Here is an 18866-nt window from a genome sequence, read left to right on the forward strand (position 1 = left end):
GATTGGAATTAGTGCATATTTCAGTGCGTCACAGGTACCTGAAGCAACACGCCCACACCAATTTCAGTCTGAACACCCACTAAGATTTCTCATTCATGTTGACTTTAAGTTTAACAGCTTATTCTTGATTTAGGTAAAGAATTAAAGCGGTATTCTAGTGATTTGGTATTACTTTTCCATAAAGTTATGGGACTCACAGATTAAAAAGAGAATGGCTGTGACAGAGATTCCTCCAGAGCCTCAGAAGACTGTGAAAACTTGTGAACAGTTTGACAACTGTTCACAAGTTTTCACAAAATGCCACACGCGTAAGCCGCTTGTCTTGTCGGATGGTTGAACAGGATCTTTACACACACACACACACACACACATACACGCACACACACACGCACACACACACACACACACACACACACACACACACACACACACACACATACACATACACACACACACACACACACACACATACACACACGCACACAGACCTTTCTGACATGGCAATGTTGGTGACTTTCTGGAACCCTCAATCCAAAAATCGTGCCCACTTCAGACAGCAATTGGCCAGGTGTGTGGTGGAGTAAAAATAGGGTGGATTTGAACTTCTCTCTTAAACTCTATTTTTTTATTCTTCGCACATCTACTTCCTGCACAACCAAGTACAACACAATGACTGCCTCTCTGAATGATGTGCCATTATTCAAATTTGAAATAGAATTATCCTTTTCTATCACGGCAGGCTGCTGGTGAAAGTTTGTTGTTTCAGTCCCCTGATGTCATTTTGGATTTTCCAATTATAAATAAAGAATGTCAGTATCAATATCAATGTTAGAACCCATCAGGCCCCAAAAATCAGTTTGGTTCTAAAAGTTATATAACTCTTTGAAATGTAACCTGAGCACTTACAACTAAAATGCAGTTAGCTATGAAATGCAGTATAAAATCTGATTTATCTGCCATTCATGTAGGCCTAGTATCAATCCTTGTATCCTTGTTTGTTTGCTGGCCCCCAGCCTCCTGTCATTTTGCAAAAGTTTAGTGTCCCTGCTATAGGCTTATAAAATGAAGACATAAAAAACATGGACTTGCAGATCTTTGTGTCTGTGAATCTGTAGCCTGAAGCCAGGAAATGTTTAGTATTAAGGTGCTAAAATGGTTTAATAAATTTAAAAAGATAGAGATTGATAAATTGCTTTATCACTGTTCTTGTTATGACATGTTTGCCTTCTCAGCCGTTTGTGTTTGATGGAACTTTCTATCTAACGTGTATCTTTGCCTTCCATAAGGCCCCTGTAGAGGCCCAGAGGCAAGATAAGGTTTACATCCTGTCTTGACAGTAATTTGAGTTTAAGCCTGAGATTCATACCATATATCAGTCTGTCACACTCCCATCCTCCCTGTCACTCGCTACTGCACTATCTAATATAGCAGCAATGCCATAAAATTAATCTTTAAAAAGATTTTCTGATGTGGCATCCCTGACAGATTTGGAGAGGAGCCTGTGGAGAGAGAACTGTCACTGTGTTGCAAACACACACACACACACACTCGCATATTCAACTCTCTCTCTCTCGCTCTCTCTCTCTCTCACGCACACACACACACACACACTCTTAGACAGCTAACTGTCAGTAGTCCACTGTGTCATATAAAAGATGCAGCCACCCTCTGGGCGTCAGATGACACACAGATACAAACACATACATACACACATACGCCACGCTCAGCTGTCTGTCATGTTCTGAGGAGGTGGGGTACTGTGTGGGAAGGTTGTCCCGCATGCTTTTTTGCATACTGTATGTGTGAAATTGTGTGCCTGCAAGTGTGCGTGTGCATGTGCTGGTGTCTGTTTGCTCTGCCAGTAGTCGGACAACCTGTCATTCATTATATCAGTCTGAAGAAAGCATGAGGGACACACACTTGCATATGTGCACACACCAAATCCAAAAACAGTCTCAAAACACTGGCATTTTGAATCCCTTACCCATCCAGGCGTCCAATTTCTGTCCGCACACACACGATGGAGCGGTGACAGAGGGAGGGAGGAGTGACCGCAGGGAGAGTGGTGGTAAGATGAGAGATAAAAGTGAAAGATGGAGAGAAGAGAAAGGTTGAGAAACTGAAACTAAAAAAGACTGAAAGATTGGGGGTAGCTATGGCACACAGAAATAAGAGTTCCAAAAAGGTTCTTCCTGAAGGGCTGAGGTTCTACCCAGAACTATTTGTTTTCGAAGAGCTGTTTTTTTTTTTTAAAAGAGTTTAACAAGGGTTCTTTGTAAGATGAAAGGTTTCATTCCTTTTCATCCAAAAAACCCTCCTTGAAAGAAAGAGTTCTCCAGGGTTTGTTGAAATCCTCAAGGAACTCTTTTGTCAATGGTTCTTTGTACCATAATATAAAAGGTTTCTCAGTAGAACCACTGGATAGGTTCTAGATGAAACACTTAGAATGTAAAAAGATTCCTAATAGAATCCACCGAGTTTGTGCTAGATAAAAAACCCTTGGAATATAAAAAAAAGTTCTTGGTAGAACCCCTGGGTGGGGTCTACATAAAAGCCTTGGAATTTAAAAAGGTTCTCCATAGAACCCTTGGGTGGCTTCTAAATATAACCCTTGGAATATAAAAAGATTCTGAGTGGGTTGTTTTTTAGCACCCTTAGAAGGTGTAAACGCTTCTAAAGAGGACCGCCAGAGAACATTCTGGGTAGAACCATTACACCATAAAAGGGTTCTTTGCAGAACCTCTTTCAGGGAGTTCTGTGTGAAGCTTTTCACAGATGGTTCTGATTATACCCTTTAGTTGGTTTATAGTTAGAACTCTCTGAAAGGGTGGAAACTTTACAAAAGGTTCACCCAAGGGTACGAGCTGAAGAACCCTTTGTGGTTCTGGTTAGCATCTTTATTTCTGAGAATGCAGGCATGAAGAGCGGACAGAGAGACGGAGAGGTTCAGACAGGCGAAGGTACGATAGGAGCTATAGAAGATGACATGTGATGGGTTGAGGCAACATGTGAATCAGCGTCCTTTCCAAGAGAGGAAAGGGAGACGAGAAGGGACAAGGGAAAAGTAGAAACAGAGAGAAAGTTAGAGCAACAAACCTCTTAGGGAGACAGGATCGTTAATCTACCAGGAAAAAATCAAATCTGTCCATTTCATATCAATTTTATATCAACATCGATAGCTGTGGTTGTCAGTGCAGTGTGTGCTTTTTACTGCAGGTTGAGTAATAGAAGAAATATGACAGTAAATCAAATTGAAAACCACCCAATTCATCCTGGAAGAAAGTAAAAAACAGATTGCTGGGGCCAGTTTGAATACTAATAGTCACTTAATTTTACTCCCCTCAGTATTCATTCTGCACCGCCGATTGAGACGATGAATGAGAGGATCCCACACATTTAATCATAGACGTTCTAGTTAAAACATCCACCCTGATTCACTGAGTTAATGCATCAACCCTGGCTGTGTTTGATCAATGGACGCATTTGCTGAAATCATGGCATGAAATTGCCTTTTTTCATCAACACATCTCTACTGGGACATTCCTACTAGCCAATTTCATCATTTGGGCCCTGAGCTATTATTACTGGTGATTCGATTTGATTATTCATTGTTACTGTATAGTTTCATGTGCAGCGACAAGAGTTTGTTTTCACTTGTTAGAATAGAACAAGCTGATTGAACACAGATTGGCTGTATGCCGCAGTAGATAATGGATTTGATTGACTCGCCTGCCGCAGTCAAACTTGTTCCAGGGTTCGGATGGTGGCGGGTGTTAATTTCAAGCCTTGATTGTAAAAGATTTACTCCGGCTGTGTTAGAAGTAATGTTTGTTTTATTGTACATGCTAGAGAAAAGTGCTAAACTGCCTATACTTTAAAGACCCCTTTAAGTCTTAAGAAATCAGCAATGAACTTGGCAATTGCATTGTTATTAACACTGAAGATTCACTCACTGATCGGCCCGTGGCAGGAATTGGCCAATTGTGTGTTAGTGTCAGATAAATTCCATTTATCCCAAATCAAATTTACACACATGCACCACACAGTGGTTCACGTCATGTGCACAGTGACACAGATAGTTTCACAACAGAGGTTTATCTTTTATCTTAGATGATGATATAATTAATATTTTCCTGTTGCATTGATTATATTTGATCATTGAACACTAAATTGATCTATCAGTTCATATTGTTACACCCCTACTACATGATGAAATGCTTGATCTGACTTAAAGTATATTTTTATTATGTTTGCAATATTACCATGCAGTCAGTTCATAAAAACACACTCTCTCTCTCCTCAACTGTGAGTCTGCATCATTTATATCATCACTGAAATGTCAATATGACAACAATTTCATTTGTTTTGTTTTTTTTGCTCGCTTGCATGATATATGCTTTAGTGATGACTGGATATTCATGCACTTTAGAAAAGGATTGTGTGAATGGCCGATATTCTATTTCCTGACTTGGAAAAAAAAAGTGGCAGAGCGTTGCTTCAGTGTGCCCCAGCAGCACTATACTTTTGACAGTAATGTCATGGTCACAGCCACACACACAGACTTGCTAGTGTGTAACTGGCATTAAGAGGAGCGATAGACTCCAAGACTTAGGAGAGAAGAGGGCAAGGAAATGTAAACGAAGATGGGGAGAAAAGAGGTGAGAAGAAAGGTTGAAAAAGGGAAAAGGTGGGGCGGGGCGCCCCTAGAGCTCAGTTGGTAGGGCGTGCACATCATGTGTTGACGCTGTCAGTTCTCTGCAGCAGCTGCCGGTTCAATTCCCGCCTGTGGCACATTTGCTGTGTCTCATCCCCTCTCTCTCTCTCCCTTTGCTGTCATATCTTCAGCTGTCCTATCTAAATAAAGGCAAAAAGCCCCAAAAATAAAAACCTTTAAAAAAAAAAAGGGAAAAGGTAGAGAGGATGCAAAGTTTTCTGTATGAACACTGTCAGGCTTTTGTTTGCAGACTTTTTTTCAGCACTTAATATAATGCAGGCGCATCTTTTAATAGAAATGTTGCTATGCAATTGGTATCATATAATTATTTATGGTAATTTGTCTCTCCAGCTCGTTTTGTGGAACTTGGACTTCTTGACTTAAAGAGAGCAGAGTGTTTCTGTAAATGGTCGTTCTTTGACTCTAGCACTGTCCACTGCACTGCTCACCACACAGGTGTACGTGTCCTTTCGCCTCCACTCTTGTAGTCTTGTACACTGATGGATGCAGCACCACTCAGGTGGGGAACAATTTGGTCAGACCACGAGAATGTCTTCACAGATTTTATTTCTTTGTGTGACAACAACTTCTGTGGTTTAAATGTATCTAGAACCAAGGAAGTCTATTGTATGTAGACTTAACAGAGATGCATCATACATAATGAAGGTGAGGAAATGGTTACAGTATACAAATATTTGAGTAGTATTTCTGATGATTCCCCTAAATTTGACATGAACACTGAGGCTATTGTGAAGTGAGGGCAACGGAGAATTCACCTTCTCCGCAAACAGAATTCTTGTTCTGTCAGTGCTGTCATCCTCTATCATTTTTATCAATCTTTTATCGAGAGTCTCCTGAGTCTTTCTTTTATCTGCTGGTTTCACAGTCTCGCAGTAAAAGACAGGAACAGCCTGAACAGCATTGTTAAATCTGTTGTAAGATCATCAGAGTGAAACAAACAGATCTCAGTTCTTTCTGCAACCAACACATTCTCCAGAAAGCAGCAAGTATTTTGGCTTCCTTTGGATCTGTTTTTTCAAGCAAATTTTCTCTGTTCCTATCATTGTCTTATTATGTTTTACCTGCCTACAACTAATCACTTTTCCGATCGTTCTTTCTCTCTGCAATAAAACTATTATGTTTTTTTAATCATTGTCATCTTTTTATTTTGCTTTGCAATTATATTTATAAGTGTTATCTATAGATTCTATTCCACATTTAGCTCCCTTATATAATGATTTGTTTGTTTGAATGCAACTGTTTTTTGGTGTGTGTAGCCACACACATTGCCCACAGTAATTTGGCCATTTTCACACCCATGTACGGTAATTTGCCACCTCTGGCCATTTCAGTGTGGGGAGGGCAGCAGAAAAGAGGAGTAGGAACCAGCTGCCGCTCATGTGAACATGCACAGACTTTGCTCTGCTGCTCAGAGTTCACCATGCTGAAGCTCCGGCGGTAACTGCCTGGCTTTGGCCAATCAAAATGAAGAGGGCGGATGTAGCAGAAATAGCAGGCATTGTGGTTACGGGTCAGAAAGAAGCAGACATGGAGGAGTTAATAATGCTTGTGTTTGGATGCCTGAAGTTGTACAACATGGTGCTGGCCGTGTACAAAGACAACTAGAAAAGACACTGGGCCTGCAACAACATTTCTGCCAAACTAGTACTGTACATGTTGTGGATTTTTTTTGGTGCATTGTACTAACACTATCACGTTCACTCAAGCATCTGCCTGTCATCATAGCCTGTCATCATAGCCTTGGGTCGCAGCAATAGCTGCCACTTTTAAAAATGCTTGGCTTTTTGAGGAATGTTTTTAGAGGTAGGCAGTTGTCAGGGTGGTCATTGTGCCTTAGTGTGAAAAGGCCTTACATATAGTTGTTTGTGTTACATTTTAAATGTGCCTCATCAACTTGATCTTGAATGTATGTCCAATATTGATTCTTTTGTTAGCTCTGTTTTTGTCTCCACCAACTCCTGAGTGAAATATCTGGCTCTTTAGTGGCTACTTTATGTTCACCAGCAGGTCGCTAACTGTGTCTGTCCTTTGTTGCCCTTCAGACAGCATATCACTGGTTTATCAGAAAGTTTTGACTGAAAACAGCTGATTGCAGTGAATCAAAAAAAAAAAAGCGATGAACTAAAAATGCTCCACTGAGCTGAGGGGAACTGCAGAGATAGGTGATAATTCTCTTTGTGTTCATCACCATGAGTGACATCTTTCACATAACAGTCGTTTGATCCAGTGTACTGATTATAACACCTTTAACATGCAGCTGCTTTATTCATGTGTGAAGATATTATTGTTTTTCCTTCCCTACTTCAATGGACAAAAATAAAACCCATTGAAAGCTTAAATTAGCCACTCCCTTACTTAATGCAATTGTGGATCCCACCTGGGGTACGAGTAATTGGCCCACCAATCTGAGAGATCGAAGGGGTTAAAATGGTTATGTTTAGGCATGTGTTTAGGGATGGTAATGGGTTTGAATTGGTTAAGGTCAGGGTTAGGAGCTCGAACAAACTTCATCTTTACCCACCCCCTCAGCACATATGCACACACACACACACACACACAAAAACAATTCCCCAACACCCCCAACCAATCTGATAGAAGAGAAGTGCTTTAGGCATTACGGGTTAAGGCCTCATCTAACACCCATGGGAAATCACAGCAAAACAATGTAGAGAGATGCACCGTGACTGATGATATTGGTGTGAAATAACACCAACAGAGTGACATACAGAGAGACAGCAGAGAGAGAGAGAGAGAAAATGATAGAAAAAGGGGGACGGAGCCACAGATAGAGGTTCAGTTAAATAGAGTGAAAAATTGACTTTAGAGAGAATAAAGCTAATATCATCCCCCTCCCTGATTTTCTGCCCTTTAGTTTGATGATCGCTGATCTTTCTAGCTGCCTGCTGGGTGGACTGAATATCAGACTGACTGTTTGTTGTCTGTCAGAATGTGAAACTGACTGTTTTATTTACTGTCTGTCTGTCAGCTTCACTACATGACTGCTGGAGCTCGTGTTGTATGTGTAGTGTATGTAGAAAGGTGTTTGAATACGTGAAAGGGGTTAGATTATGTGCCAGTCGGTATGTCTGGAGGTGTGTGAGTGTGTGTGTTTGTCCAGAGCGCAGCAGATGCTGAGGCACTCATGGGGAAAAACTGGCACTCCCTCCCTTATGCCCTTTCTCCATCCATCCATCCATCCATCCATCCATCCATCCATCCATCCATCCATCCATCCATCCATCCATCCATCCACCCATCCATCCATCCATCCATCCATCCAAAACACTTTCAGTCCTTCAACATTCCCTTGAATGTTGGTATTTACAGTCTGCTTATTTCAATTAAATTAAAACCTTAACTGACACATTTGGGAACAGAGTCCAGAAACTGCACTTAACTGGACACATGCATATCCTGGAAAAAAGGCATAAAACAAAAAAAAATATGACTACAAAATATATATATTCACTCTCAGGATCTTTCGCAGGTCTGGGGTTCTCCTCTAGACACGACCCTCTCTGGGTCTCTGTCTCTCACAAACTCAAGTGAAGACATTCACAACGCCAGTCATATTTTTTTGGGCAGCTACGCAATTAGTCGTTTCAATAATCACTGACTAATTGACAATCAAAACTGTCATTGCAGCCCTCATGTTACAGCATACTACATACGTCACATTACTCCAGACTTTCTTTCTCTTTTCCCTTGTCACAGCAGGGTCCACATTCTCCTCCTCTTCTTTTTTGGATTTTTTTCCATACACATAAATACCACTATTGCACGGACTCAATTCTGAATTATTATGACTTCAGTAATCCTGTACCAAGAATTTGATGTCACAACAGCCCTATTAGATGCATACAATTTTTGTTTTCATTTTGATTGTAAAACTACTGTCAAATTTAGCTCCAGGTAGCATTAAAGGGCATTTCTCCTCCCCCCGCTGACTATCAGGCCATCTGAGGAAATACCATTTTCAGTGGTCTTTTCCCCCTCCATCCCTGTATCTCTTGGGGGTTGAAGACAAAGGAAAATAAAGACGGGGGAAATTGAGGGGAAATTGAGAGAAAGAGAGAGAGAGAGAGCAGGGTGAAGAAGAGGAGGAGGAAGAGGTGGAGAGGAAGGCAAAAGGAAAAACAGATGTGGTTCATTGAAGCGGCACTAGCCCACAGTCAGAGACAAAGACCTGAGAGCATGAGTGCATGATCCTCAACTAGCACACTGCACGTTATAGACTGTGTGTGTGTGTGTGTGTGTGTGTGTGTGTGTGTGTGTGTGTGTGTGTGCGTGCGAGGAAGAGAGGGGATAACAGTAGAGAGAGGTGAGAGACACAGAGAGAGGAGAGGATGATGTGGAGAGACAGGAGACTAACAGTCAGAAATAGCATTTAGCGAGGAACTCACACACATGTAAACACACACACACACACACACACACACACACACACACACACACACACACACACACACACACAGAGTTAGATATGCTCATACAAATCCAGCCAATATTTTGTGTTTGAAGTTGGAAGCCAAACAGTCCATTCATCACCAGACAGATTAATATCTCCAGATTATTTCAGAGCTATGGCTTCATCATCCTGGTGAGTTAAATGCTGCAATGCTAAATAAATTCCACTATATAAAATCAATACATCAATGCCACTACACAGCTGCAACTTAATTGTTTTGTATTCCACTGGTGAGTATGGAATAAATTTGCCTCCAAATCCTTTGTGCAGGTTGTGAACACTAAAACTGTTCATGTTTGGGTAATTTGTTATTACAAAAGCACAATCTCCAAACACTGGTGCTCTGTTCACTCTGGAAAAATAGGCTTAATTTCAAATATGTTTTTTAATATTAGATTTTTTTTTTTTTTTTTTCATCCGCTGCTTGGTGGTAGAGGCCTGTTGTGCTGCCTCACTGCTGCTGGATGAATAGAAGGGAGATAATACCATTTTTTATTATTAGTACCATCAGTCTGGTTCCCAGCTGTATTACAGACCTATAACCTCAGTGAAGTCATGCACTGGCACAGGATCATTACACACGGTTGAATAGAAAAGGAAAACAGAAAAGTGCTTTTGTAGGTCTCTTTGTGGTTAGATGTGGTGTGTTTCATATTGATATGGCTAGGTAAAACCATATATACAACATTATTCCACGCTGACATAGCTTTAGTACATGAACAACGGAATTTGAAGCAATAGGTCAATATTTTGGGAAATATGCTTATTTGCTTTCTTGCTGAGAGTTAGATGACAAGATGGATACCACTCTCACTAAATGTGAAGCTACAACATAGAGATGGTTAGCTAGCTTTGCATAAAGATTGGAAGCAGGTGGAAACAGCTAGTCTGGCTATTACCAAAGATAAAAATGATGCCTTAAACTCACGGAAGCACCTCTTACACTGGCCAAACCATACACATATGCTGGCTGGTTTGACTCGGCGCATCAGCCCAGCATGGCAGGAACTTGCATCTCCATTACAGCAGTGCCGCCCGTTAATTGAATTGATGACACGTTTGTGTTGATATTTTGTTATTTAAAAGCTTTTATTATGAAGCAACGAAATCAGGAAATTTTTTCAGAAGTAGTAACTTAACATGATTCCTACAGCTGACAGCAAACGTGAAAGGTAAAATAAAATGAAAACATAACTGAACAAAATAAAAAGAATAAAAAGAAAAAGGGACGCTGGAGAGAAACTAAACTTCAAACCACAGAGGTTTAGTTAAAAACTACAAAAGCACAAAAAACTGAGCGCACACACTTTTCAAACTATGTTTCTCTCTGCTCTCCTGCACAGACATGAATCGAGGCTTTTTCGGCACCTTTGTGGCATCAAACATGACACAAAACAGAGAGGAAAATTCATCTGGCGATGGGAGAAAAATCATTTGCCTGTTTTTAGTGGGTTTACCCACCTTTAAAAAAACAACACTCTTATTTTGGCATAAAAACAGGATCATATGGTACATTTTGATTTCAATTCAAAAATGGTGTAAAAACAGTTTTGCTGCCCAAGGAATGGACCAGCGGTTCATATAACCCCCTGTAAAACCACAACACATAGTTCTTGTTTCTAGTTTTTGTGCTAAGCTAAGCTAACTGTCTTCTGGCTGCAGCTCCATAGTTAACAGACAAGCATGACAGTGGTATTGATCCTCTGATCTAACTCAGCAGGAACGTTAATAAGCATATCTCCCTAAATGTCACATGGCTGTCAATACACTGACTTACTTACGCTCTAAACTCTCTAAAGATTGCTTCTAAAGCCTCTTTGTTCCCTGTACTTTTTTTTTGTATAAGTTAGGCTTCTTTATGTTGCTTTGTCTTTTCTCAAATTGAATTAAGTTGTTCCTATATCCCACAAGTGGTTTGCACTACTAACTTTGCCAAAATAACAGCTTGGTCGAGCACAAACACATTCTTCACGTTGTGTCCTTTTTCACTGCCATCACAAAGTGAGAGGATACCGCAGAATTAGTAGCTGTGTGTCCTGCTTTGCCTTGATGACATTTTGCCAAATTCAGCTTTTCACTGATAATTACTTTTGTGTTTATGTGTGTGTGTTTGTTTGAGAGGCTCATTAGAAAAGCACTGATAGAGACTGTACCGAAATAATTACTGCCCCCCTCCCAACTCCATTTAACAGAGAAAGAGGAGAGAGTGGGAGCAGTGTATGACTGAGAAACAATAGCATGAAAGAAAAGAGGTGAGGGAAGGAAAGACATATAAAAAGAGAGGGAGAAAGATTTGGAGCAAGGCAGTTACGGTAAGAGACAGATGGAGGGAGAGTGATGTCAGAGAGGGAGCAGGAGAGAAATTTAGAGAGATTTTACTCATTAAAAAGAGGAGCACAACAAGGGGAGGTGGCATTAATCAGAGCTCTGCGCTAATGAGGCATTTACTCATTACGCTGAAATAGAGAGGGGCCAAGGAAGAAAAAGAGGGGAGAAGAAAGGGGGAATGGGAAGAGAGAGGAAAAAGAGACCACAGTATAAATTAATAGAGAGGAGAACAAGAAAGAATTAAGTGGGGGAGAGAACAATGTGTGGGGAGGTGATGAAGTCAAGTGTGGATGTGGAGGGAGGATAAGTGGGACAGGTAAAGATAAAGATAAAGTGGGGTATAGAGCGGAGCTGGGAACAAGTCATTGCTTCGCAAGTCTCAACTTAGTCTCAAGTCATTTCAATCCAGTCCCAAGTCAATGTGACATGTCCTGAACTTAGTACTGAGGAGTGCTAAACAAGTCATGACACAGTGGAAACCTCTCATACAAATGCTGTTTATATAATTGGTTTATTGTAATAAAGTAGCCTGCCTATAGTGTTCTAAAGCTATAGTAATTCTTTTTTTTTCTTCACTCCCATGATACTTTGCCTCAAAGAAACCCATCTGTTTCCAGCCACCTACCTGAGGCTGGTGGTGGGTGCACACTGAAATCATGAAGGGAAAAAGAGTTATTTTCTCTTAAGAGAAACATGCTCTACTTGAAGTTTATGACAATCTCCCAAAAATAAGCCAGTTCAGCAAGGAACCTTGGTGTTCCCCAGGCTACCAAGTGCAGTCTACTCAAACAACAGGAAACCACCACTTGCAAGTGATGGAGACAGAAACGTCACATGATGTCTCTTTGAATGGGCCCTCGGTGATGGAAAAATAGTGAAACCATCTGTTTAATTACTTTGTATTCATGAGATAAATATACAAGTCTCAATTAGATGATAATCTGCATGAGAGATAAGAAAAACAAGATAATTCAGTGATAGTAATCATCGATATATAGTGATCATAATTTACATGGTGGAGTCTATCTATCTATCTATCTCTTGCAAGACGGCAGCAGGTTGAACAGGCTGTGTCTGGGGTGGGTATGGTCTTCTATTATTCTTTGGGGTTGCTCAGTAGATGGGAACCGATGATGTTCTGGGCAAGAGTTTGGCATTTGGAATTGGGAATCATGCCTTCTTAAGTTTCCTCAAGAAATACAGCTGTTTCTGAGCTTTCTTTACCCGTCCATGTCCATGACAGGTTCTTTGTGATGTTGATTCTCAGGAACCTAAAGTCGCTCCACCTCTGCTCCACTGATGTAGACAGGGGTGTGTGTCTTTGTCTCCTCTCTCCAAAAATCAGCAATCAGCTCTTTGGTTTTGCTGATGCTGAGCAGCATTCCACAGGACGTTTGATTTCCTTTTCATATGAAGCCCCATTGCATGGTGGTGTCATCTACAAATGTCACAGTTGAGTTCTCTCCATGTCTCATGTTGTCTCTCCGTTTCCAATACAAGTGCTCTGCACCAAAAGTTATGCCATTTCACAACAGAGCATCAACTTGCTGTTCTTTGTGCAATTTCAAATGTTGAACGAAGCTGGAAATTGTTCTGTCCCTGAAGAAAATGACTGTATCTTTTATATTTTTTTTTCAACTGTTGCTCAGTGGCATAATGTTAGTTCTTCATGATTCTCTCCTGCAATGTGATCAGATGGTTCAAAACAAAGGTTATGTAAGTGTTGACTTTCTTGAGAATGAATGGCTCTAAGTGTCCAAAAATTAACTTTTTGAGTCAATGGCCAAGGAGACTACTTGATGAAAACTGGACAGGCATATTTTTTTTACTGGCCTAAATGCATACATGTTATGTGATTTAGTATTTGATTATTAAAAAGTGCTGCAGGAAAACAAATGAAAATGATCACAGAGGTGGACCAGTTGCACAGAAATATGATTAAGTTTGTTGATAAGAATTCAATAAGACTTTTTCAAATAGAATGTTTTAAAACTGTCCCTGTAGAAATAAATGAGATATTGCTATAATTTTAGCATCTAATTATTAAAAATGCCAAAGAAATGAACAAGAAGGTAATGACAGATGTATAGACATATGTAAGAAAATTTAAAAAATGAAAATAAATTATTTACTTTTTAAGATCTGCCATTTGTGTTGCTCTCTAGAATATGTCACATTAAATCCTGCTGGTGTCTCCTGTTGAAAATGTGTGTTTTTCCTGTCTTTCATGCAAGTATTTATTTATTCCATGTAGTCTTCCATATTATAATTGTTAAATATGAATAGTCCCAGTGAAAATGCACTCTAAGTGGGTTTTTGCCTCATTTATTATTCAATATTCTGTGATGCTTTTACTGGTTGGAAATTTAAGATTTATGGTTACCACATCAATAACACAGCAAGATAACCACGGACAGTGCACATTCAAAGACCAAAAACACAGCTGAAAACACATGCAGGAAACTCAAAGTTTTATATTTATATTTTTAATATCTTTTTTAAAAAAAGGAGGGAGGGGTAAGAAACACCACAGAGAAAATTAGCAATGAGGTAAAAGTCATTTTTGCATTCAGCATGCTTTTAAAGAGCATTAAGGCTTTACATTGATCTAATAGCAAAGCAGTGCCAGTGCAAACATGCGTGTGTGTGTGTAGTGTGGATATTTGTGAGTGTGTGTGTTTGTGTATGTCAGTGTGGCTTGGATGGCTGACTGTGGAATGATATATGTCTCTCCTCGCTAAGTGGAGTCGTTAATATGTGCATTATTTAAAGCAAGACGAATATCATAACTGATTTATTGCATCTTTCAGGCTTTTAGAATTAAAAGGATTGAAGAGGAGCCAATTCAGATACCCTACATTACAACTGCACAGGCCGTTACTACGTGGTCTTTTCCTCTGTTGCTGTGAAGTGTAACTGAAACAACGAGGGAAAGAAAATGTTTATTTACTTACTTGTTCAGCTTCTGGCTGTAACTTTAAGTTATCTCTGTCACTGATGGGACCGCCGATGCTGTTTTGGACAAGCTGAACAAATAAAGAGAAGAAAATGTCTCTATATCTGCAGAACAACAAGACTGAGAGTTGCTACGCTCGTGGCTCTGTGAGACATTACTGAGACAGAAGTCAGCATGCTGACATGCACATAATGAAATTTTTAATATGCTGTTGTTTAGCTGGTAATATTTACCATGTCCCCTTCTTAGTATTGAAAGTCAGCATGCTACCATTGGCTAATTAGCACTTAACACAAAGTATGGCTGAGGCTAATGGGAATATTATTAGTTTGGCAGGTATGTGCTCATAAAAAAAAAAAAAACAGTTAATCAATTGCATTATTATTTCAGAATTATTGCAGCACTAAAGGAAAAGTCAGTATCTTATAGTCATTTGGATTCATCCTCTGGGCAACACCGACATATATCATAGATACTCAACGTTGCTCAGGGCCACTTTTACAAAATGACATCTTATCTTATCAGATAAGATGAATAAACATTAAAAGGCCTGTAACTTAAATTGGCATATTACCTTACTTATTGTATTAACTGATGAAACTGTATTTAATGGCAATTACTTTATTAACATTTGAGGGAGTTTATACAGCATTAAACAAAACTGGAACCCCTTCAGTCACTGAAATGTTAGTGATTCATAAACATGAACTGCTACTAGAATAAAGAGCATATTTAAGCTCTTTCAGTGTGAAATGCACATTTATGGGATCAAAGTTATCCACATTTCTATATAAGTTTTGCTCCTCTTCAGCACAACCATGTCCACATTTTCCTCCTCTTCCTCTTTGGATTTTTTTCTATACAAATAAATACCACTATCGCAAGGACTCGATTCTCGCTTAGCTTCATTGTTTACCACTATATGGACGACGCATGCTGATTACGCATGCTCATGATGTTTTCTTGTGTATTAACTTGCCTATGATTAGCTTGGTGTGTGTATTTGATGTCGGACGTAACTGTAATGATGACTGTTTTTGCATTGACATAAATACCAACCCAGGCAGACGCTTTGCTTTCTTTGACTGTGTGGAAATCTGTTGTTTTCACATCACAGATGATGATGAAAAGCATTAAAACAAAGCACATGTAGGCTGATATTGATTGGCAGATAGTCAATGTGAAAATGAAACGATCAGCGACAGAGTGAAAAGCAAACAGCACAAGCAGAGAACAGTACAAAGCAGCTACACACTATAAAATGTCATCAACACACACACTAGCTGGCTGTGAATCCTCCGGACAATGACCTGCTCTATTCGCACATTTAACTCACCCAGACTTTGGACCAGGGAGGTCGCAGGGTTAAGTTCAGTGCAGCTGACATTTGCGCTCACACATACAGCTCCTCCAGGTAAAGTCTAGATAAGGGCAGTGCGTGTGTGAAAGGGGCTATGGTGGCAGTAGAACAAAAGCCACATATTTTTCAGATATTTTTCAAGATATTTTGCTCTGGACCAAAGTGGCAGATTAACCGACATTGCTATTCATGGAGCCACATTGTGAGTGCGGCTATAAACCCCCACTTTCACATTAATGTGCCTCTCAATTTTTAATGGCACCCATAGTGTTGGAATTGTCCTGCTTAAGGAGAAACAAATGAGGTGAACAAATCATAACTGTGTTGCCTAAAACTGAAACAGTAACAGTTTAGTTACTGACCCTCCCATGACACCACAACACAAAGCCTGTCCTCTCTCTCCAGACTGAAGTAATCACAGAGCTTTTGGTGCATGAAGAAACACAAAAGCAAAACCGAGCTTCTCTCAGCCCCTCCTTTTTTTCATTCTTTGGCCTTTCCCATCATTCTCCTCTCTCCCTCCCTTATTGTCCTTATCACAACCCTGCCTGTGTATGATTCAGATCTAATCTGAGTGATCCCAGATCATTGGAATTATAAATCTGAGATCTATTTTTAGCTCGAGCCAAACCCTCTCCTCTCTGTCTGTCTCTCAGACCTCGATATGACAAACAGTTTGGATTTAATTAAAACCTGTTTAAAATCTGCCCTGACATTCAGCCTGATGCTGCCTGATGTCGGAGGATGTAATTCAACTCTCTGTCTGTCTGTCTGCCTGTCTCTGACTCTTTCTTGCCAGGACTCTGACCTTGTCCTGACGTTCAACTTGTCCATGCATCGCTCCTGGTGGATGGAGAACGGCCCGGGGTGCAGGGTGACACCCATCACCCCTCCTCCCTCCTGGGCACCTGAGGACCACCGATATATATCTATATCTGGCTGTCTGATGGATTTTCAGTTCATAGAGGTGGCTCACTCCTCGCTGCAGATACTGCTGGCTGTAAGTACTTGAACTAAATTGGTACTTTCTAGTATGCACTGCAATTTCAAACTCAAGTACCTGCATGTAGTATGCACACTGTTAACTGGGCTTATGGCTTTAAACAGCCTGTTAACTAATTGGACTGACCTGTCACTCACAGTGAGTGCTACTGTAAAATATGATGCAAAATATTATTATTTGCTTTCTTTTGACATGAGACAGTGAATTAATCTGTTTTCTGTGGCTTAAAATGGAAATTCACTCTCAGCCATTAGCAAAAAGCAGTGGTATAGGTTACAGCACTGATGCCCTCCCCTTTCTAATCCTAGGGCCTTTAGATGTAGCAACTTCGTCATGCTAAAGCCTACATCAGGTCACGTGGTAAAACATTTTTAGAATAGCTTGGGAAAATAGCATTTTGATATTAAACATAATGTAGAACATAATGTTTGAGTGTTTGGATTTGAATACAAAAATAATACTAGGATGCCACAAGATCATTTAAAAACTTCAAAAAAAAAAAAGAGAGAAGACTGATCGACCCACCCTTTAGTTTGGACAGACTTAGCCTAACTAGCAGATGGACTAGCAGCAGGGAGAAACAGCTAGCCTGGTTATGTCCAATGATGGTGAGCAGAGATGAAGATTGTTACCAAATTACCACTGAGTGAAAGATATTCAATTTCACTGGACGGTACAGGACCTGATTGTACTATAACGAAAGTGAAAATTTACTATAACCCCTCTATGAAACAGTGACTGTCCATGCAAAGTTTAGCAATTGTAACTAAGTACAGCAAACCTCTCAAGCTTTGGATATGAAACATCTTAACATACTAAAGCTAGTTGGGTTCTAGTAAGACTGATAGTATCCGAAGAGTTTGTAGGGTCATGTCTTTTTTATCGCCTTCCCAAAGCCAAAATGTAAAGGAAAAACATTATCACAACCTCCTCCAGCTTCATCATGTTTGTTGCTGTCAGAAACCTTTCACTCTTCTATTTTGCGGTAACTTTTGACTCTGAGAAATGGCCTCTAGTGGATGCATCGCTCAACACTCATGCCAATGTAAAGAACGCATGGATGTTCATACATCGTTTGAATCTACTTTCATATGTGAGGGCCTTTACTCTCAGAAAGAAAGCGAAATATTGAACTGTTCCATTAGGTGTTTGAATGTTTTAATGTGTTCAGGGTGGAAGTAAATATTCAGTAGTTAAATTCTGGGCCTTTTGTGATTTGTGTGTCTGTGTGCTTTGAAATGAATGCAATTATTCAATTGATGCTCTATAGAGTTTCACTCAGTAGTACATTAAGTTTAATGTATTCTAAAGTGTATTACAGCCATGCCAACTTCTTTGTCTGTTGCAATGGTTTGGGGAATTGTGGGTGATTGTGCAACTTTGTGGTATCCGTTTTAGAGAAAAATAAAGCATCTAGGCTCCATTAAGTTAATAACTTCATACCCTCATTAACATAGAATGGGCTGGATAAGCTGCTTTGGAGACTCTCTCTCTCTATCTCAGTGTTTTTTTTTCTCTTGTTCTCTCTCTCTTATTTCATTGTTACAAAAACGATTTCCTTCTCTCTGTTTCCCGCTGCCTGTCTCCTACCCTCGCCCTCTGTATTTCTTCCTCTCCTGCACTGTCAAACTGCGATAATTAGTAGGATCAAAAGAGACAGCAGAGAGAGAAATAAAGAGCGGGAATGAGGGAGGCCTGTCACTTTTCATCTCGGTCTCCTCTGTACTTTAGCTCTGTTTTTTCGGGATGTACACGCACATATGAATACAGACGCACACACACAGTAAACAAACCAATGCTTTAATGCCACTGCATGCGTCATTACACCGACAGAAAGAGTTCAGTGTTTCTACCTCTTTCTTTTTCATTCTGCATCTTCCTCCCTCACTTTACATGACTGTCTCTCTCTCTCTCACCGGTTCTCCTCATGCACTCTCTGTCAATCGATAGTGGTACTTATAGTGTGGCTGAGTGCCAAGCCACCACACAGCTGTACCACTGTCTCGCTGTAATTGG

General features: G+C 40.1%; 1 protein-coding gene across 1 annotated transcript in view; it reads left to right on the forward strand.

Moving 5' to 3' along the window:
- The window catches only part of nkain2 (sodium/potassium transporting ATPase interacting 2), a 116295-nt gene that overhangs the window by 64811 nt on the left and 32618 nt on the right, over nucleotides 1–18866 (forward strand). Inside the window, exon 4 of the mRNA XM_084737450.1 lies at nucleotides 16647–16847. Coding sequence (XP_084593576.1) covers nucleotides 16647–16847 — 201 coding nt within the window. The remainder of the gene's footprint in view (nucleotides 1–16646; nucleotides 16848–18866) is intronic.

Source organism: Lutjanus erythropterus, chromosome 15 (genome assembly GCF_056507025.1).
Source record: "Lutjanus erythropterus isolate fLutEry1 chromosome 15, fLutEry1.hap2, whole genome shotgun sequence".
NCBI classification, from domain to species: domain Eukaryota; kingdom Metazoa; phylum Chordata; class Actinopteri; order Lutjaniformes; family Lutjanidae; genus Lutjanus; species Lutjanus erythropterus.